General features: G+C 40.8%; 1 protein-coding gene across 3 annotated transcripts; it reads right to left on the reverse strand.

Moving 5' to 3' along the window:
• Positions 1-1,844: 1,844 nt before the first annotated feature.
• On the reverse strand, positions 1,845-9,610 carry LOC109029804 (cathepsin L). Of its 3 annotated transcripts, none has more exons than XM_019040453.2 (6): positions 9,451-9,609; positions 8,851-9,243; positions 6,343-6,538; positions 4,816-5,074; positions 3,316-3,512; positions 1,845-2,064 (listed from the first exon to the last, which is right to left on the reverse strand). In XM_019040453.2, exons 2-5 carry the CDS (start codon positions 9,241-9,243, stop codon positions 3,329-3,331), a joined length of 1,032 nt encoding a protein of 343 aa, XP_018895998.2. In that variant the 5' UTR covers positions 9,451-9,609; the 3' UTR covers positions 1,845-2,064; positions 3,316-3,328. The 3 variants fall into 3 exon arrangements, with proteins under 3 accessions (XP_018895998.2, XP_018895997.2, XP_072161198.1); XM_019040452.2 differs by having other exon boundaries at positions 1,845-2,580; XM_072305097.1 differs by lacking the exon at positions 3,316-3,512 and having other exon boundaries at positions 1,845-2,580; positions 9,451-9,610.
• Positions 9,611-16,894: the final 7,284 nt, after the last annotated feature.

The following is a 16,894-nucleotide window of genomic DNA, read 5'->3' on the forward strand; positions in this document are numbered from 1 at the left end:
ATAAAATTAACTCGTAGGAGTAAAATTCAAACCTGTCCTACGATTTTTGCAGTATAATGCTTTGATTTTTGCGTTCAATGCTGCTGTGCTAAGAAATTGCACCGTATTAACATGCGAGAGTTGCCAGCTTTCCTCAGATAAAACATTTATTTTTGAGAAAAGGTTCAATTTTTCACGGGATCCAGCTCATACTTCCTTATCATGGAAGCGTTTGAATTTTACCGAAGTATTCCCGAGAAACTACTTCAATTAAAAGAAAATTAAGTTTATATTGCCTTGAAATTTGTAAAAAATAAATTGGATGTATTTTCTATCAAACGGAACTATATGCATTAAGACATGAGCCCCGAGACCCATAAGAATATGTGCGTAACAGGGCTCACGTCATAATGCACATAGCTCCGTTTGATAGAAAAACGTCCAATTGTGAATAAAATTTGCTACAAGAAGTAATATGTCCATGAAAAATAATTATAAAATGGGATATACTCATAAACAAGATTTTAAACTAGGTTTCTCCTCAAAGCCAATTCAAAAATTTGTATTTGGAACCTGAACTGAAGAATTTCAGTTAGTGGAATTCAAATTTGCCTTAATCATAATGAGGCCTCTGTGCATTTTCCATGTTTTTTCAAGTTTTAGAATTTGATTTATGACCCTTCAGTATTAGGTCAATGTCTCATAGTTCACGAACGTACTTTCACGAAAGAACAACTCAATAGCTGAGTCCTGAAATGATATCTCCGAGTTTTGGATAGGCACTAGCTACGGGTGCCAGTGCTGGACTTGACACTCATCTTGGCAGGGCTGGTACCTACCCAAAATTTGCAATTGATGTAATTTTTTATCCTCCTTTTCAGGCATGAGTGCTAAACATTTTGTCCCTTCTTATGAGCACGACGGATCTCAATTCCAGTTTGCAAGGTGAGATAATGATCATGTCCAAGGCACCAAAGTATGTAAATAAAGTAAAATTATTTATTCATTTATTTATTTATTTATGTAACGAAAAAGTATTTTGAGTTTTCGTGAAAGAAGCTTTGCTTTGAGTGTAAATAAGTGAGTGTCATTATCTTCGTGATATCCTTCAAACCTCGAGGGATAACTTATCGAGCGTGAGAGTCGTGAAATTGCCTACTTGTGTAAATGAAGGAGCGCCAATGGTTGGTCAGATGGAATCTTTATCGTCGATCACCGTATCTGAGCAAGAGTTGTCAAACCCTGCACTCGTTAAATGAGGATATCTTCCCTTTTCTATTTTCCACCTTTTCTTCTTCCTATCTTTCTCCTTATTACAAGCGTTAATTTTCCGATATTCTATTTTGTTAATTTCTCGTTCTTTGAATGATCAAGTTAGCCATTCCTCATCGTTAACATTGAGATTATTTTCGTATCGAATGTTAAAATGTTATAACACTTTTGCAATTGGACCGCGTTAAACAGAAAGGAACCAAGCCACTTCAGCTATTGCCAAATTTAACTGGGCAATTTAATTTTTTACTAGAAAACGTTTATACGGATTCATTTAAAAATGTTGAGGAATTCGCTTCGTGCCATGCAGAAAATTCACTGTTTGCACAAAAATCCGCACAACCGTTTGAATGTAGAAAATTGAATTGCCCTGTTCAATTTGGCAACAGCTGATGTGGCTTGGTTCCTTTCTGCTTAACGTGGTCCAATTATGAATGACACTTAGGAGGTACAGTATTATATTGAATTCATTGAACAGAATGGATTCATCCATAAAATCTGTTTTGACAAAATACGTATGTCTCACAGCACTATAATGAGCTGCATATTATTTTTAAGGCCTCCGTTTGTAGTAAAAAATTGAAACAAAAAAATTGATTTTGTAATTGGTCTTTTATTTCACATTACATTCATTTTCCCGGTATGTTGTATTAACGATGGTGTACATTTGTTACTAACAAGAATGAACAAAAGTGTAAGAAATGATACTGTATGATTATACATTATGTTATAAAGTGACTCGTCTTTCATCCGTATATATCTTATGCATTGAAGATTTTCGCATTGGTCCATTTTCATATATCCCAGAATGTTCTGAAAATAAAAGATTTAATCATATCTCTCAAGTATTGTCACTGATTTAAAAACCTTGAAGCTGCTTCGCGATCATAATAAAATTAAATTTTAATTTGAGTCTTAATCCATGGATCGATGAAGATTGCAGCACTGAATGTCGACCTTTCTGTCAAAAGAGTTGTGCCAGTAGCCATGAATATTGCACACGTAACATCGAAGTATGACGATGATCCTCTCCTTTTTGTGTGAAACTATCTATGGTTCAGGTGGTATGGTATCAGTCTATGGTTTTAGGCGTCCAGCATCGCGGAACTATATCCACACACCAAATTTAACAATGATATGAAAAATCAAAGGTAGACTCTTAAGTGAGGTTGTTTGCTCTCAAGTATGTCTACATGTGGGACCAAAAGGGCGAAAAGTAACTTTCTCCAGGGCTCCGAGAGCTGCAAAACACTGTACCGACCTTTATTATAGAGTGATACATTTTTGGGTTGAGTCTTAAATTACAGCTTTGGACCAGTGTGATTAGACCTGAAAATTTCAAAAGCCAGATTCAATATTATGGTGTAAATTTCTTCAGGGGACATGTGGATTAGTGCCTCGTTAATCTTATCTAATAATAATAAAATTAAATTTAAAAAAAAAAAAATCGATAGGATTAGATGATTGGTAGCGAGAAATCAGTTATTTCTTAGATAAGTTTCTCCGATTTTTGAGATTAAAATGATAATGCGTCCCCATAACGACGCCCTTATACCGCCGACGTTTTCAACATTTCGACAACATTTGATAAAAATGTTGTTATGTGTTAATAGAGTGCCAATCGGACTGCATTTTGCAATTTGAAACTATGATTTCTAGCTTAAAAACTAGCCTCAGTTTAAAAACAACGTATGCACCATCAGTTTCCCTGTGCACATAAGTGTTTTTACAGATGAACCAGAGATTATAGTTCCGTATTGCAAAACGAAGTCCAATTTTAATCCTTCGCTGATTCGAAAAATCAATTTCGACTTCATATAGCCCCAACTATCGGTCACGATTTTTCTGATTATTTGCGCAGAAAGATCGGTGCCTCGAAATAACCTATCTGAAGTCGCAATTTTAAGAGGGACCAACTTAAAAGTAAAATAAATTTTTCAATCCGGCGACGAAGAGCTTTTCGATTTGTTCTTCTTGGAGCAAGCTGTGATTATTAAATGGCTCTTTACCGTAGTTCGTTCTATAAACTAAGAAGTTGGAGGTAAGAATTGTATAAAAACTTACAAATTTCCTATCCTCACATGATAGTGGCACCCCAGGAGTACTGTTCTATGCTACAAGCGTTCACCCCTCTTGCGATTCTAAAGTAACCATCTTCACCCCATTTCTTGCCCCAGCTATTCCTGACGATCCAGAAATCTTGACCGTTTTCCGTGCCGTATCCTACGAGAACCACGGCGTGATTTACTCGACCCCTGCACCTGCCGATACAAAAATTTAGTTCAAGTTGAACGGACTGAAAAAAAACTGAATGCATTATAATAAAAAAGACCCTTTCCTTGGTGGTGACTCTGTAAGCTGAGGTAAGTACTCGAAGCATTGAGGAAGTGGTTTGAACTGATATAGATTATTAGAAAATAATAAGATCTATTGAAACGCCTAGTTTCTACATCCAATATTAACGAAGACATCGCCCTTCGAAAAACATGGTGTATGACGTCCACCCATCGTGATGGCGTTTACCATGGTTTCTTCCAAGTTGGATTCATCAATGGGACTACGTTTTGAAATTTTAAACTACAATTTCCAGCTCACTGTAGAAATGACGTATGTTCCATAAGTTGCCGTACACAGATAAGTGTTTTTACAAATGAGTCAGATATTGTAGTTCCTAATGATTACAAAATGAAGTTTAATTGAGAAGTTGCAAGTGTCTGAATCGTGATGAATTTCGTGTTTAAGTTAAAACTACTGAGTAATCTGAACACGAGGATATCCTCGTTGTTATCCTCCTAAATTGAGCATTGGAGGAGTTATAATAACCAAACACCAATACAGAAATTGCAAGTGCCTGAAATTTGATTAATCTCGTGTTTAAGTGGAAACTACTGAGTGAACTGAACACCAGGATACCCTTGGTTCATGGTTAAAACAATTACCGGAGAAGATATGACAAAATAACCGAATCTTCTAAAATACGTATGTTTTAATGGGAGATACCGTCAGATGACATCACTAAGCGGTGCATTTCCTCACTTTTAAATTTATTTTAAAATTATTTCCCTTATCAGGAAAACAGTATAAAGAATATTGCAAAATCCGTTCTTTAAGCACTCTCAGATGAAGCAATAAAAAAATGTGAAATTCTCCATCCCGTAAATCACAGGTGAAGCCAAGGTGGAATAAAAGCATGGTATGCACCATCGCGATGGATGACGTCATTCGCCGAGGAGCGTCATACAAGGGGCGATTCCTCCGTTAATGTTGGGCATTAAAACTTGGTGTTTGGAAGTACACTGGGAAAAAGAACATATTGGATAACATTGACAAGAAAAAGGACTCTTGATTCAATCAGATTTAAGCTTAAATCAAAAGAAAATCCGCTCAAATTAAGAGGCTTCGTTCTTGATTTAAGCTTAAATCTGATTGAATCAAGAATATTTTTTCTTGTCGATGTTTTTAAGAGTCTGGACTCTAGATCCAATGTGTTTTTTTTTTCCAGTGTAACTCGTTATTTTTTCTGAGCTATAGTTTGAAATCGTCAAAATACAATCGCATACGTACCCTGCGTTACGAATTATGCCATTTTTATAAAACTGGAGCGATTCAGAATTCATGGCGTTGGAACAGGTGCCTGAGGTAGCGATCCAGTATGTCATCTCACTTGTGTCTCCGTCCGCGAATCTCATGACTTCCGCCAACTTGGCCACCACTTTTTTAGGTTTTACTCTGCAGCGATACTGCCTGCCCTCGTATGGGTACTTTTCGTCACTCATCAAACCGCCTTTGTCTTTGATCGACTGAAATGCGAACTCCATCCAACCTAAAGGAATGTCAGAGTACATAAATTATTCGACTTCAGAGCAATGGCCACTTTCCCAACTCTGCCGTGCCATGGAAAAATGTCGTATGAGCCACCAGACGTTGCTATTTTTCCTCTAGCACAAAATCTTTTCTGTAAAAATTGTAAATGGTTTTTTCCGAAATTTTTAGACAATTGTCTTTGCAATTTAATCTAAAATATCTGAAAATTTCAAGGAAGAATATGCACAACTTTCTCCCAAAATAAACGTTTTATCAGAGGAAATCCGACAACTCTCGAATGTGCATGCGGTGTTTTTCCATAGCAGGGCAGGATAGCACGATGGCGCTTAAAAGTTGTTATAAGAAAATCTTTTGAGACACTGAAGAGTTTCAAAGTTCGACGGTAAAATTGCAAAAATTCGTGCCTCATCAGTTACGGGGTTTCAAAATCTGCGCGACTATTTAATTTTTAAAAGAAACCTAACTAGCGCATTATGGCTTGAAATTTTCGGACAACATTCTTCACATTTAGAAAACGAATCACCAGAGTTTTTCAAGAAACACCGATAAGTAGTTTTCCTCTAAGAAAATAAAGTATGACAGGAAGTCTGCAAAAAACAGGATTTTCTGCAGTTCTACCATTGGAATGCGTTTCAATATGCTTTATAAATTACTCTGAAAACGACCGATTAAATGGAGGTATTTTTGAAATTTGTTCCTGCAAATAAAAATAATTTTTTTACAGTTTAAACGTGTTTTCGAAAATGAGTTCTCTACAAACATTTTTTTTTTCATTTCATAAAAAACTAAACACGAGAAACATTTGTTCATCAGATCCAGCAATGGTTTACCGGAACTAAGAATGCCCGAGATATTTTCTAGAATAACTAAAACTAATTGTCGATTATTTTCCATACATGTGTTTTTTTTTAATAATTAATAAAATACGTTTTCAAAACAAACTTGTGCGGTGTGCTATTACGGTTATCGCCATGTTTGTCCCGCTCATTATGTGTATAGTTTGTCTATTTAAAGCACCGAAGGAATGAGCCCTAATTCATCAATCATATTTTATTGTTCGTGGCTCATCGTTTTATGGGAATTTTTTGCTTATCCGAGCCAGTCCGGTACCGCACATTTCACCTGATTTGAAGAACATCCATACACAGTATATTGCATCATATTCTGTGTCATCTGCATTATCGCCTTCTTTTAGAGGTAAGATGGTGTGAAAATTCTACGAGGAAAAATTAACATTTTATCCGGGTGTATCAAGTTGATAAGTACCTCCTCTGCAGCCTTTAGATTTTTTGTCACAATCCAGAAGTTGTTGCTCGGACATGTTCTGGAGGACATCGTATTTGATCGCCTTAGCCGTTTCCATGACGGACACGGTTGCAAAAGCCCAACAAGATCCACAGATTCCCTGGTCTTTGACAGGGGAAACCTTGCCCAGTGAACGCCAGTCGAAGCTAACCGGGATCTAAGAACGAGTCGTTGAAATAAGATACAAAATTGTGTCATCATAAGGTTCAACATATAGAAAAAAATACAATAAAACAGGAGAAAACTTACAGTTATAGATACAATATGAATATTGTATCTATAACTGAAAGTTTTCTCCTGTTCAATTCAATTCACGCCGACCGCTGCTGACCATACTGTTTAGCGCAATGCGTGAAGTATTCATGCAGTCTTGTAGGCGCTATGCGTTTCAAGCCGACCGCAGTGTGTTTGACGCAATGCGTGAAGTATTCATGCAGTCTTGTAGGCGCTATGCGTTTCAAGCCGACCGCAGTGTGTTTGACGCAATGCGTGAAGTATTCATGCAGTCTTGTAGGCGCTATGCGTTTCATGCCGACCGCCGGGCCACTCCTCCCAGGTCAAATTGCGTGTTTGGTTTCCCTCTTATCTCGACTAAGTAAAGGTGTTGTCTCTTGTATCACCGAAAGACGACATATTTAGAAATTACTATACTTTTACTCTCAAGAAATGAGAGATTTTGCCGCCTCTTCTCGTTTGTTACGTATGTTCTGAATCCGATTTTTTCCCTCTTCTTTTGATACCTACATTAAAAAGATTGTAAAATTTGCCGCCCCCTACATTTTGCCGCCATGGGCCGGGGCCCATGTGGCCACCCCCTTAATCCGGCCCTGACGTCTATGGGCCAAAGAAATATTCCTAAACTGACATTCACATTTGAATGTGGTATTTCAGTTATTTTGCTTCAATGAGAAATGGACGTATTTCTGCCAAAGGGAACGATGTGCATTAAGACATGAGCCCTGAGGCCCAAAAGAATATATGCATCACAGGGCTCACGTCACAATGTACATAGTCCTGTTTGATAGAAATACGTCTAAATATCCCAACACGTCCCCATCGATCACTCGACTTTTACGGAAATTTTTTTCTGGAGTTCCACGATAACGAGGTAAGATCTTCATAAGTCTACAGAATCATAAATAAGGAAGGGGCTTGAAGGACTAGGCGTGTCAGTGCAATTTTTGAAAAAAATGAGGTATTAACAATTACAACCAAAAATTAGCTTGTCTTAAAATATATTCTAATTTTTAAGCATCAAAAATTGAGTTTGAACTTTCTTATCGCCATGAAACGTCAAGTAATTTTGAAACATCAAACACTTGTTTCTTTAACAAGCAAAAACTCCTCTCATGTGCCTTGTCCTCGAAGCCCATCAAATGAACTGGTATATCGTCACCTTCCGGCCAAAGTATCACAAGCGCCATGCGACGTTTCAAAATTTCCGCCGCCATTTCATTTTTTTACAGAGAAATAGTTCAACAAAGCTGTCCAAAAATTTCACTGAATTTTCTTCGGGCTGCCGATAAAATTCACTGAAGTTTTCAAACAGATTCAACCAACAAGTTTTGTGTTATTAAATATAATGGCGGCGGAAATTTTGAAGCGTCGCACGGAGCTTGTCATCGAGAAAAAAAAGGAGGTGTTTGTATCTCGGGCATCTTGGAATTGTTTTGATGACGTAGGTCGGCACAGCGACTTTTATCATCGATTTTCTTGGAAATGGTGTAATTTATGGAACAAAGTCATTCTATAAAAAGTGCTTGAAATTATATCATGAGTTGATTTAAGCAAAAAAATGGGACATTATGGTCCGTTTTTCATACTTCGAATGGAGATGTTGCATGTGTGAGAGATTTGCGATTTGACCATTGATTCTTATGTAAAAGTTCGCGAGAATAACGATGGTGCCACTGGTTTTCTCTGAAATCATCTCCCAAGCTCAAAAAAAGCTCTCGAGTTGAGGCCAAAATGGAGGGGATATTCCCCCCTACCCTGAGAGTCCACCTCTACGTCAAAACAAACTCTCCATGCAAAGATAGGGAGCAAATACATTAGCAGTGATGCCGTGTTTTCAATTTTAGAGTCCCCAAATTAAGTGGCAACCCTGCTATTGTATTTGCTCTCTATCTTTGCATGGAGAGTTTGTTTTGATGTAGAGGTGGACTCTCAGGGTAGGGTGGGATATCCCCTCCATTTTGGCCTCAACTTGAGAGCTTTAATTGAGCTTGGGAGATGATTTTAGAGAAAACCAGTGGCACCATCGTGTTTCTCACGAACTTTTACATAAGAATCAATGGTCAAATCGCAAATCCCTCACACATGCAACATCTCCATTCCGAATTTCGCTGGTCAGGTTGTACCGACCTACGTCACAGCTGGTAAACAAACCTCAAGATCCAAACACCTCCTCTTTTTTCTCTATGGGCGCTTGTGATACTTTGGCCGGAAGATGACGATATTATATTGTACCTGTGCTAACTGAGATTTTGTAACATTGGCCACAGGCAGAGTCTCAATCCCAAAAAACGTTTCCGGTCTCGCGTTGGCCCGTTTTGCGAGGAACTCTTCATGAGCCCAATCGGCCATTTCATTGATTCCGTAAGTGGCAGTTCCTGTCTCCTCAGCGTTGAGTTTTTGAATTTTCCGGATGTTTTTCGCAAATTGAGAGTACCTCGCGGACTTTTCGATCGGGTCATACTTTTTGCCGTACTCAAGAGTGAACTCTCCGAATACTTTTTCGAGGAAGCTTTCCGACAGCGGCATTTTGGAGCTCAGCCAAGTTTCAAGGTTCGTCTTGTGTTTTCCAAAAACTCCCGAAACCACGAGCGTGGCCACAATCAAGATCGCCGCTAAACGAGTCATCTGAAATAAATCATCAAATTATGTGTGGGTGTAAAATCAGGCATCTTGTCAAACACAATAGCAAATAGCCAACTATTCTTTTTTAGATTGAACTCGTGAAATTTTGGTAGGCATTGATTGGAAAAATTTGGTAGTTTTGGTCCATAGGGCCGATCACATATGCGAGAAAAATTAAGAATTCTTGCTTAAATAAAAATTTTAACTTACCTTACTTGAAAAATGAAACTTATTTTTTCAAAACCGCTCCAGAATATAAATATAACACCCGCACGCTTCGTATGGTTTCTGCAGATGATTCAAATGAACTTTTCTCACGGTTTTATGTAGCTCCAGTGAAGTGCTGTGTTCCAAATAATCATGAGCAATTTCACCCACTTGAGACTGCATATCGACATGTTTCCGAGGATAGGAACAGTGATTCAAACACGACTTAATCCTCATAGATACTAGAATAATTTTACAAATCTTACTACATTCACAATTCTGAGTAAGAAAGTGCTTCTTGAAGTATTGAAGAAACGTGAGCCAGTACTTGAAACGGTGGTGATTTGTACAAGCTGGCAACACAGAGAATGGTTTTTAGGAGGCTCAAAATGGTTTCACGGAAAAAAAATTGCTGATTCAACAATTCAATTGCTAAAAACAGTGAGTGCAATGTTTCAATGTAGATTTTACGACAAAAAAATGCTACTTTAACCACCCCCGTGGTTAAATTAGTTTACAATGTAGTTAAAGTAGCATTTTTTTTGTTGTAAAATCTGCGTTGAAACATTGCACTCACTGTTTTTAGCAATTGAATTGTTGAATCGGCACTTTTTTTTCCGTGAGAAGTTCAACGATCCTAAACATAGCATCATGAAAAGGCAATTTTTGCGAACCGTGAGTGAAATTCAGCAGTATGACCTGAAAAAGAGTCATTGAACGGGATTACAATCATTTGCCACTGCAAAAAGTACAAAATACAGAACTAAAAAGTCCTTGATTTTGACTGACTTTACAGCCTAGGCCTTTGAGAACCTACCTTATAATTTACAAAACTCAGAATACTTTTCCTTTCGTATTTTGTACTTTTTCCAAGTTACAAATGATAAAGAATCTTTTCACGCACCCATTCCTAAAGTTATTCTGCTGAATTGGACTGCTAAAATTGCCCTTTTTATGATGTCCTATCACGTAGAGATCTTCAACCATTCCTTCAGCGACCTTATTTGGTTTATATTGCCCTGGTAAAAATTGGCGATAAGAGCTGTGTTTCAAAATGCCATAGGAATTCTTATAGCCCGCTAGAGAAGGCTACAGAAAATCATATAGCTGACTGTAGAATGCGGAGAAAATCATACGGCCGGGCTATACGAAGCGATAAAAAAGTATACAGCCGGGCTGTAGTTCCTATGGTCGGGCTTTACACTTTATCGCCTGGCTGTTGCTTTTTCGCCATCGATCATAAAAGGCTATGAGAAATTGTGTAGAAATTCGTGTGCTTTAATTGGAAATCATTAAGTTTGATACGGAACCACCTTAATATTTACAAAACACACGTTATATTTTCCTCTAATACATATTTTTTTTCATCGATTAAAACGAGAATAATCCATACAGGATGTGCAAACATTTCAAAATCATGAGTTGAATAACGCTGACTCCGCCAGATTAAATATTAGAGTCTAACACAAAGCGAAGCGGCGACGCACTGGCGCCTACAAACCTAACAGGGATACTTCACGCATTGCGCAACTCGTGAAGTATCCCTGTTAGGTTTGTAGGCGCCAATGCTCGTTTCGCGCTGGCTGCCCGCCTGCCGCACCGCAGCGTGCCACGGCGGTTGAAGCAACTATTTCACACCAGAGGTATTGCACAGTATCATACGAAACTGAAGGCCCTCTAATATATTAGGAATGGCAGGCATCCATCAAAAGTAGGGAGCTTTCCTCGCAAAATAAATCAAGATACTACGGCCCAAAAAGAGAGCAGTGGTCCAAAAACTCACTATGTCCTAGCATCCGTAATTAGTGACGTTTCGCATACACTTTATCGCCTGGCTGAGAGTTGGTTAATCGCCATCGGCTATAAAAGGGTATAAAAAATTGTGCAGCCGGCTATAGAAGCTATTGGAAATCTTACAGCCGGCCGTAGGCCTATAGTATTTTGGAACACAGATTCTACTGCCAATTTTTACCAGGGTGTGATTAAGAGAAGTTGAAGGATGAGATCCTAATTCTTGGAAATCTTTAGTCAAATAATTCAGCAGTTAAACTTTGGAAATGGGTCTTTCCAAGGGATTACGAAGATTTACCACCACACAAATTACAACATTTAAAGGAAAATAAATTGAGTGTTTTGTAAATTTCAAGGCAGGTTTACACTTCCCTTCGAGTTCGTCAGAATTAGAAAAATTATTTCTTCCGTTTTTAATTTCATTTTCTGTAGTAGCAAATCATTGGGATGTCTTGCAAGAATTGGATTGCATTTTGTAAAAAGGAACCACGAGCATTAAAATGATGCTAAGATTGGGCAAATTCATCCTTTTGCCGTAAATTAACTGAAATCATGAAAAAAGATGAAGTTTACATGGTCATTTTGGGCGCTTCTGGGTACCAGATGCGCCCTTTCCAACCGTTCGACTCCCCCGATGTAACATGTACTATACTACATGCCCTTTTGCCTTATGGGTAATGACGCCATTCTGGTACACCCGGGAAAATTTGATTTTTTTCTGCATCTGGTATTCGTAAAAGTTTTCGTGAAATGTTTTGCTTTTAAGCATAACAATCTCGCACGGGCGTATTACCTGGTTAAACTATTTTGGGGCTTCGTTATGCTTAAATGCCTCATATTCGAGGTTGTAGTATCAGATTGATTCGAAAAAATCACGAACAGTCACGTGATCTCTTCATTTTAGTGACGTATTACTGTGCTATTTTGTGATTGGTTCATTTTCTCGGCGCAGCATCGTCAAGCGTCAGCTGTTTGCGGCTCTGGGTTGAAGGTTTAAGGTTATGTCAGAGAGAATAGAAAGTTAGAGGCCCGACTCGATGCTAGGTAATTGAAACAGATGCGCTCGCAGCGCGCTCGCTGGCAACGTACGCAACTACTATTTTCTATTGTTTTCCAGAGACTAGCGGCGGGTATGTTGCTGCCGGACCACCTTCACGTAGGCAATTTGTTGTTGGAACTGCTTGTTTGTCTTCGATTCACAGTTTTCAGCAAGTAAAATAGATACTGTCAAAGGATAATCAGGTTTTCTTCCAAGACAAAAGAAGTAGCACCATCTTAGCAACATTGTAACGCTCGTGGTTCCTTTTTGCAAAATGCAATCCAATTAATTCCCAAAGTTATACTGATAAATTTTACGCATTTTTTAATAATATTATTCTTCAAAACATCAACCCTCTTTTTCGCCGTTTAACCAGCGCCATTGCCACCTATGACTTGCTTTCTATGTATCAAACGCAGTCCATTATTGGACAAGATTAAGTATACTCGTTACATACAGCAAAACCATGCGTCATGCATTCTGCAGGAAGAGAAGCTACGTGAAATGCGTCACAATTTTCTGGACCTAGCCATGCGTGTGACTATGTTGTGTAAGACTTCTCTCGAATACATTGCATCCCGTGAAGCTGATTATCCGACTCTTTCGGAACAGTGCTCATCCACTCTCCAAATTCTATGAATACTCATCCACTCTTGAAATTCAACGAATATAAATATAGATCGGATTTCAAGAGCTCCCTCTCAGAAAAATACAGGGTGATCCAAAAGTCCCTTCCACCCCCTCTAACTTTTTACCTAATTGAGGTAAAGATTTGAAACTTGGGGGATATTCTTAGGTCAAATGGAGCTACTTTTTGGCCCCCCTAAAATTTTCAGGGGGGCCCTCCTTGGGGGGGCAATGGACCCCAACTTTTAATTTTCAAATGGGAAGATCCCCTTTGTGATAGCTCGTTCGAAAGAGCATAAAAAAAGAAAACTTTTCGCGCAAACCCGAAGTCAATATCTCAAACCGTTTCAAAATGGCGGCCGGTTAAAGTTCAAAATGGCCGAAAATTCACACCGGTTATTTGTCGATGGATTTGTGCGAAAATCAGTATGTAGGGGTATTTTGACACGAGAAAAACGAATTTGACGTTAGATTTTCAAACAAACCGAAATTTCCAAAATGGCCGCCGGTTAAAGTTCAAAGTGACCAAAAATTGATTTTTTTAGAAATCTAAGTTCAAATTTGTTTGTCTTATGTCATAATACTCTCAAATTTCAAGTTTTAGGCAAATTCATCAGCAAAAAACCGAGGTGACAATTTTCGGCCATTTAAAACTTTAACCGGCGGCCATTTTGGAAATTTCCGTTTTTTTGAAAATCTAACGTCAAATTCGTTTTTCTCGTGTCAAAATACCCCTATGAACCGATTTTCGCGCAAATCCATCGACAAATAACCGGTGTGAATTTTCGGCCATTTTGAACTTTAACCGGCCGCCATTTTGAAACGGTTTGAGATATTGACTTCGGGTTTGCGCGAAAAGTTTTCTTTTTTTATGCTCTTTCGAACGAGCTATCACAAAGGGGGTCTTCCCATTTGAAAATAAAAAGGTTGGGGGTCGTTGCCCCCCAAGGGGGACCCCCCTGAAAATTTTAGGGGGGCCAAAAAGTAGCTCCCTTTGACCTAGGAATGTCCCTCAAGTTTCAAATCTTTACCTCAATTAGGTAAAAAGTTAGAGGGGGTGGAAGGGACTTTTGGATCACCCTGTATGTGCAGGGCTCACCACTCAATAGTTACAAAGTGTCATTGATTGAAAATCACTTTAAAGATAGTAGAGAATACGACCCAAGTAGCAGTGGTCGCGATAAGTTGCGATTTGAACGGAGAATGCACCGCGATTTTTTTTTAAGCCGAATTATGTCAATAAACCTCAAAATATATAGAATTGGATTTATATTGCGATAAATTGCAATTTCATCGCATAAATTTGCTGTAAAATCACAAGTTTATCGACAACGATTTATTGCAATATTATCGAACAAAAATTCGAAATAAATTGAGATAAAATTCCGATTTTATCGACTGAAATTTTACAAAGATAAAATTGCGACAAGATTGAGGATACGCGCTCAGATGTTGATGATCCTCGCGACTTTATCGCCGGAAATCGTAAAAAAATTGCATCTTAATTTCAAAAAATCGCGATTTTTCCGTTGAAATATTCCACCTGGGGATGCGGATGCACGTGTGAATTAAAACTTTTGCGGCAAAATAATCTCAAATTCAAATTAAAATTCACTTTATTTCAACTTATTAGCCTCAGTTCAGGCTTAATGCAGGTCAATAACAATAATTTATGTAATACATTTTCAATAATATACAACTAAATGCAACGGTTACTTACAAATTAGTTAGTTTTAACAAATTAGAGATCAAATTCGTGGGGTAATGGGTTCTGCATAACTTCTCTTAAGGAATATTGCGATCAGTTCAATAGAGACTTTTCCAGAATTTTATCAAATATTCTGGGGCTTTCATTTTTAAAGACAAGTCGGAAAGACCCGGGGAGATTGTCCAGCAGAAGCAGGAATATTAAAGTATATTTAGGATAATCCGAAGTTCCTCACATACGGCTTTTTTCTCAGTTATTTTAAGCAGAGGCGGATCCATCAATTTGGCAACCAAGGATTTCCTCCATTTAAAGGTATGCTAAATAATCGATTCTTTTCTGAGCACCTGGCCCCTCCAAGAATCGATACATTTCCATACGTTTATTTGGATACAGAACAATGTTGCCACTTTGCTGAACCCACCTATGATAAGTCGAACCAAGTTTGTGACCGGAGAACATAATGGAAATTAATATCGACGAATCCGAATTGCAGCATCCCAAAGCCTCCTCGGCGCCCCCTCCCCCCCCCCCCCGTCTTCGGCTACTTATGGTTCAGGGGGCTCGCCCCCGGCCTTGCCTCCTTAGGGTTCAGGGGGCTCGCCCCCGTCTTCGGCTACTTAGGGTTCAGGGGGCTCGCCCCCGTCTTCGGCTTCTTAGGGTTCAGGGGGCTCGCCCCGGCTTCGGCTCCGTAGGTTCAGAGGGCTCGCCCCCGGCCTTGCCTCCTTAGGGTTCAGGGGGCTCGCCCCCGTCTTCGGCTACTTAGGGTTCAGGGGGCTCGCCCCCGTCTTCGGCTAATTAGGGTTAAGGGGGCTCGGCCCCGTCTTCAGCTCCTTATGGCTCAGGGGGCTCGCCCCCGGCATTGGCTCCTTGGGGTTCAGGGGGCTCGCCCCCGACCTTGGCTCCTTAGGGTTCAGGGGGCTCCCCTCCGTCTTCGGCTACTTAGGGTTCAGGGGATTCGCCCCCCCCTTTGCCTCCTTAGGGTTCAGGGGGCTTGCCCCCGTTTTCGGCTCCTTAGGGTTCAGGGGGCTCGCCCCCGTCTTCGGCTCCTTAGGGTTCAGAGGACTCGCCCCCGTCTTCGGCTCCTTAGGGTTCAGGGGGCTCGCCCCCGTGTTCGGCTCCGTAGGGTTCAGGGGGCTCGCCCCCGGCCTTGTCTCCTTAGGGTTCAGGGGGCTCGCCCCCGTCTTCGGCTACTTAGGGTTCAGGGGGCTCGCCCCCGTCTTCGGCTAATTAGGGTTTAGGGGGCTCGCCCCTGTGTTCGGCTCCGTAGGGTTCAGGGGGCTCGCCCCCGTCCTCGGCTCCTTAGGGTTCAGGGGGCTCGCCCCCGTCTTCGGCTCCTTAGGGTTCAGGGGGCTCGCCCCCGGCCTTGTCTCCTTAGGGTTCAGGGGGCTCGCCCCCGTCTTTGGCTCCTTAGGGTTCAGGGGGCTCGCCCCCCCTTTGCCACCTCAGGGTTCAGGGGGCTAGCCCCCGTCTTCGGCTACTTAGGGTTCAGGGGGCTCGCCCCCGTCTTCGGCTCCTTAGGGTTCAGGGGACTCGCCCCCCCTTTGCCTCCCTAGGGTTCAGGGGGCTCGCCCCCGTCTTCGGCTCCTTAGGGTTCAGGGGGCTCGCCCCCGTCTTCGGCTCCTTAGGGTTCAGGAGGCTCGCCCCGTCTTCGGCTCCTTAGGGTTCAGGGGGCTCGCCCCCGTGTTCGGCTCCGTAGGGTTCAGGGGGCTCGCCCCCGGCTTGCCTCCTTAGGGTTCAGGGGGCTCGCCCCCGTCTTCGGCTACTTAGGGTTCAGGGGGCTCGCCCCCGTCTTCGGCTACTTAGGGTTCAGGGGGCTCGCCCCTGTGTTCGGCTCCTTAGGGTTCAGGGGGCTCGCCCCGTCCTCGGCTCCTTAGAGTTCAGGGGGCTCGCCCCCGTCTTCGGCTCCTTAGGGTTCAGGGGGCTCGCCCCCGTGTTCGGCTCTGTAGGGTTCAGGGGGCTCGCCCCCGGCTTTGGCTCCTTTGGTTGCAGGTGGGAGACCCCCGGAGTGTTGGGCTTTTGGATGGCTCTGATGTGTTTCATACCCCGTATCCTGTAGTCAATGATTCGCCTTCAAATGGCCGGGTATGCAAAAAGACTGTCATGAAGCACGAATAGTGGTATCAGAATTTCGCATTAAGTTTATGGATAGATTTGAAGGCGCTCTTCTGTATCCATTGTGAGTGGCCTTTACAATGATGTTGACCAAAAATTTCATTATTTTGGGTATTAAATCGAGCCGCATTTTCGGAAATTGCGGAGGAATAATAATTCGAAAAAATAAT

The sequence above is a fragment of the Bemisia tabaci genome, chromosome 10 (genome assembly GCF_918797505.1).
Source record: "Bemisia tabaci chromosome 10, PGI_BMITA_v3".
Taxonomy (NCBI): domain Eukaryota; kingdom Metazoa; phylum Arthropoda; class Insecta; order Hemiptera; family Aleyrodidae; genus Bemisia; species Bemisia tabaci.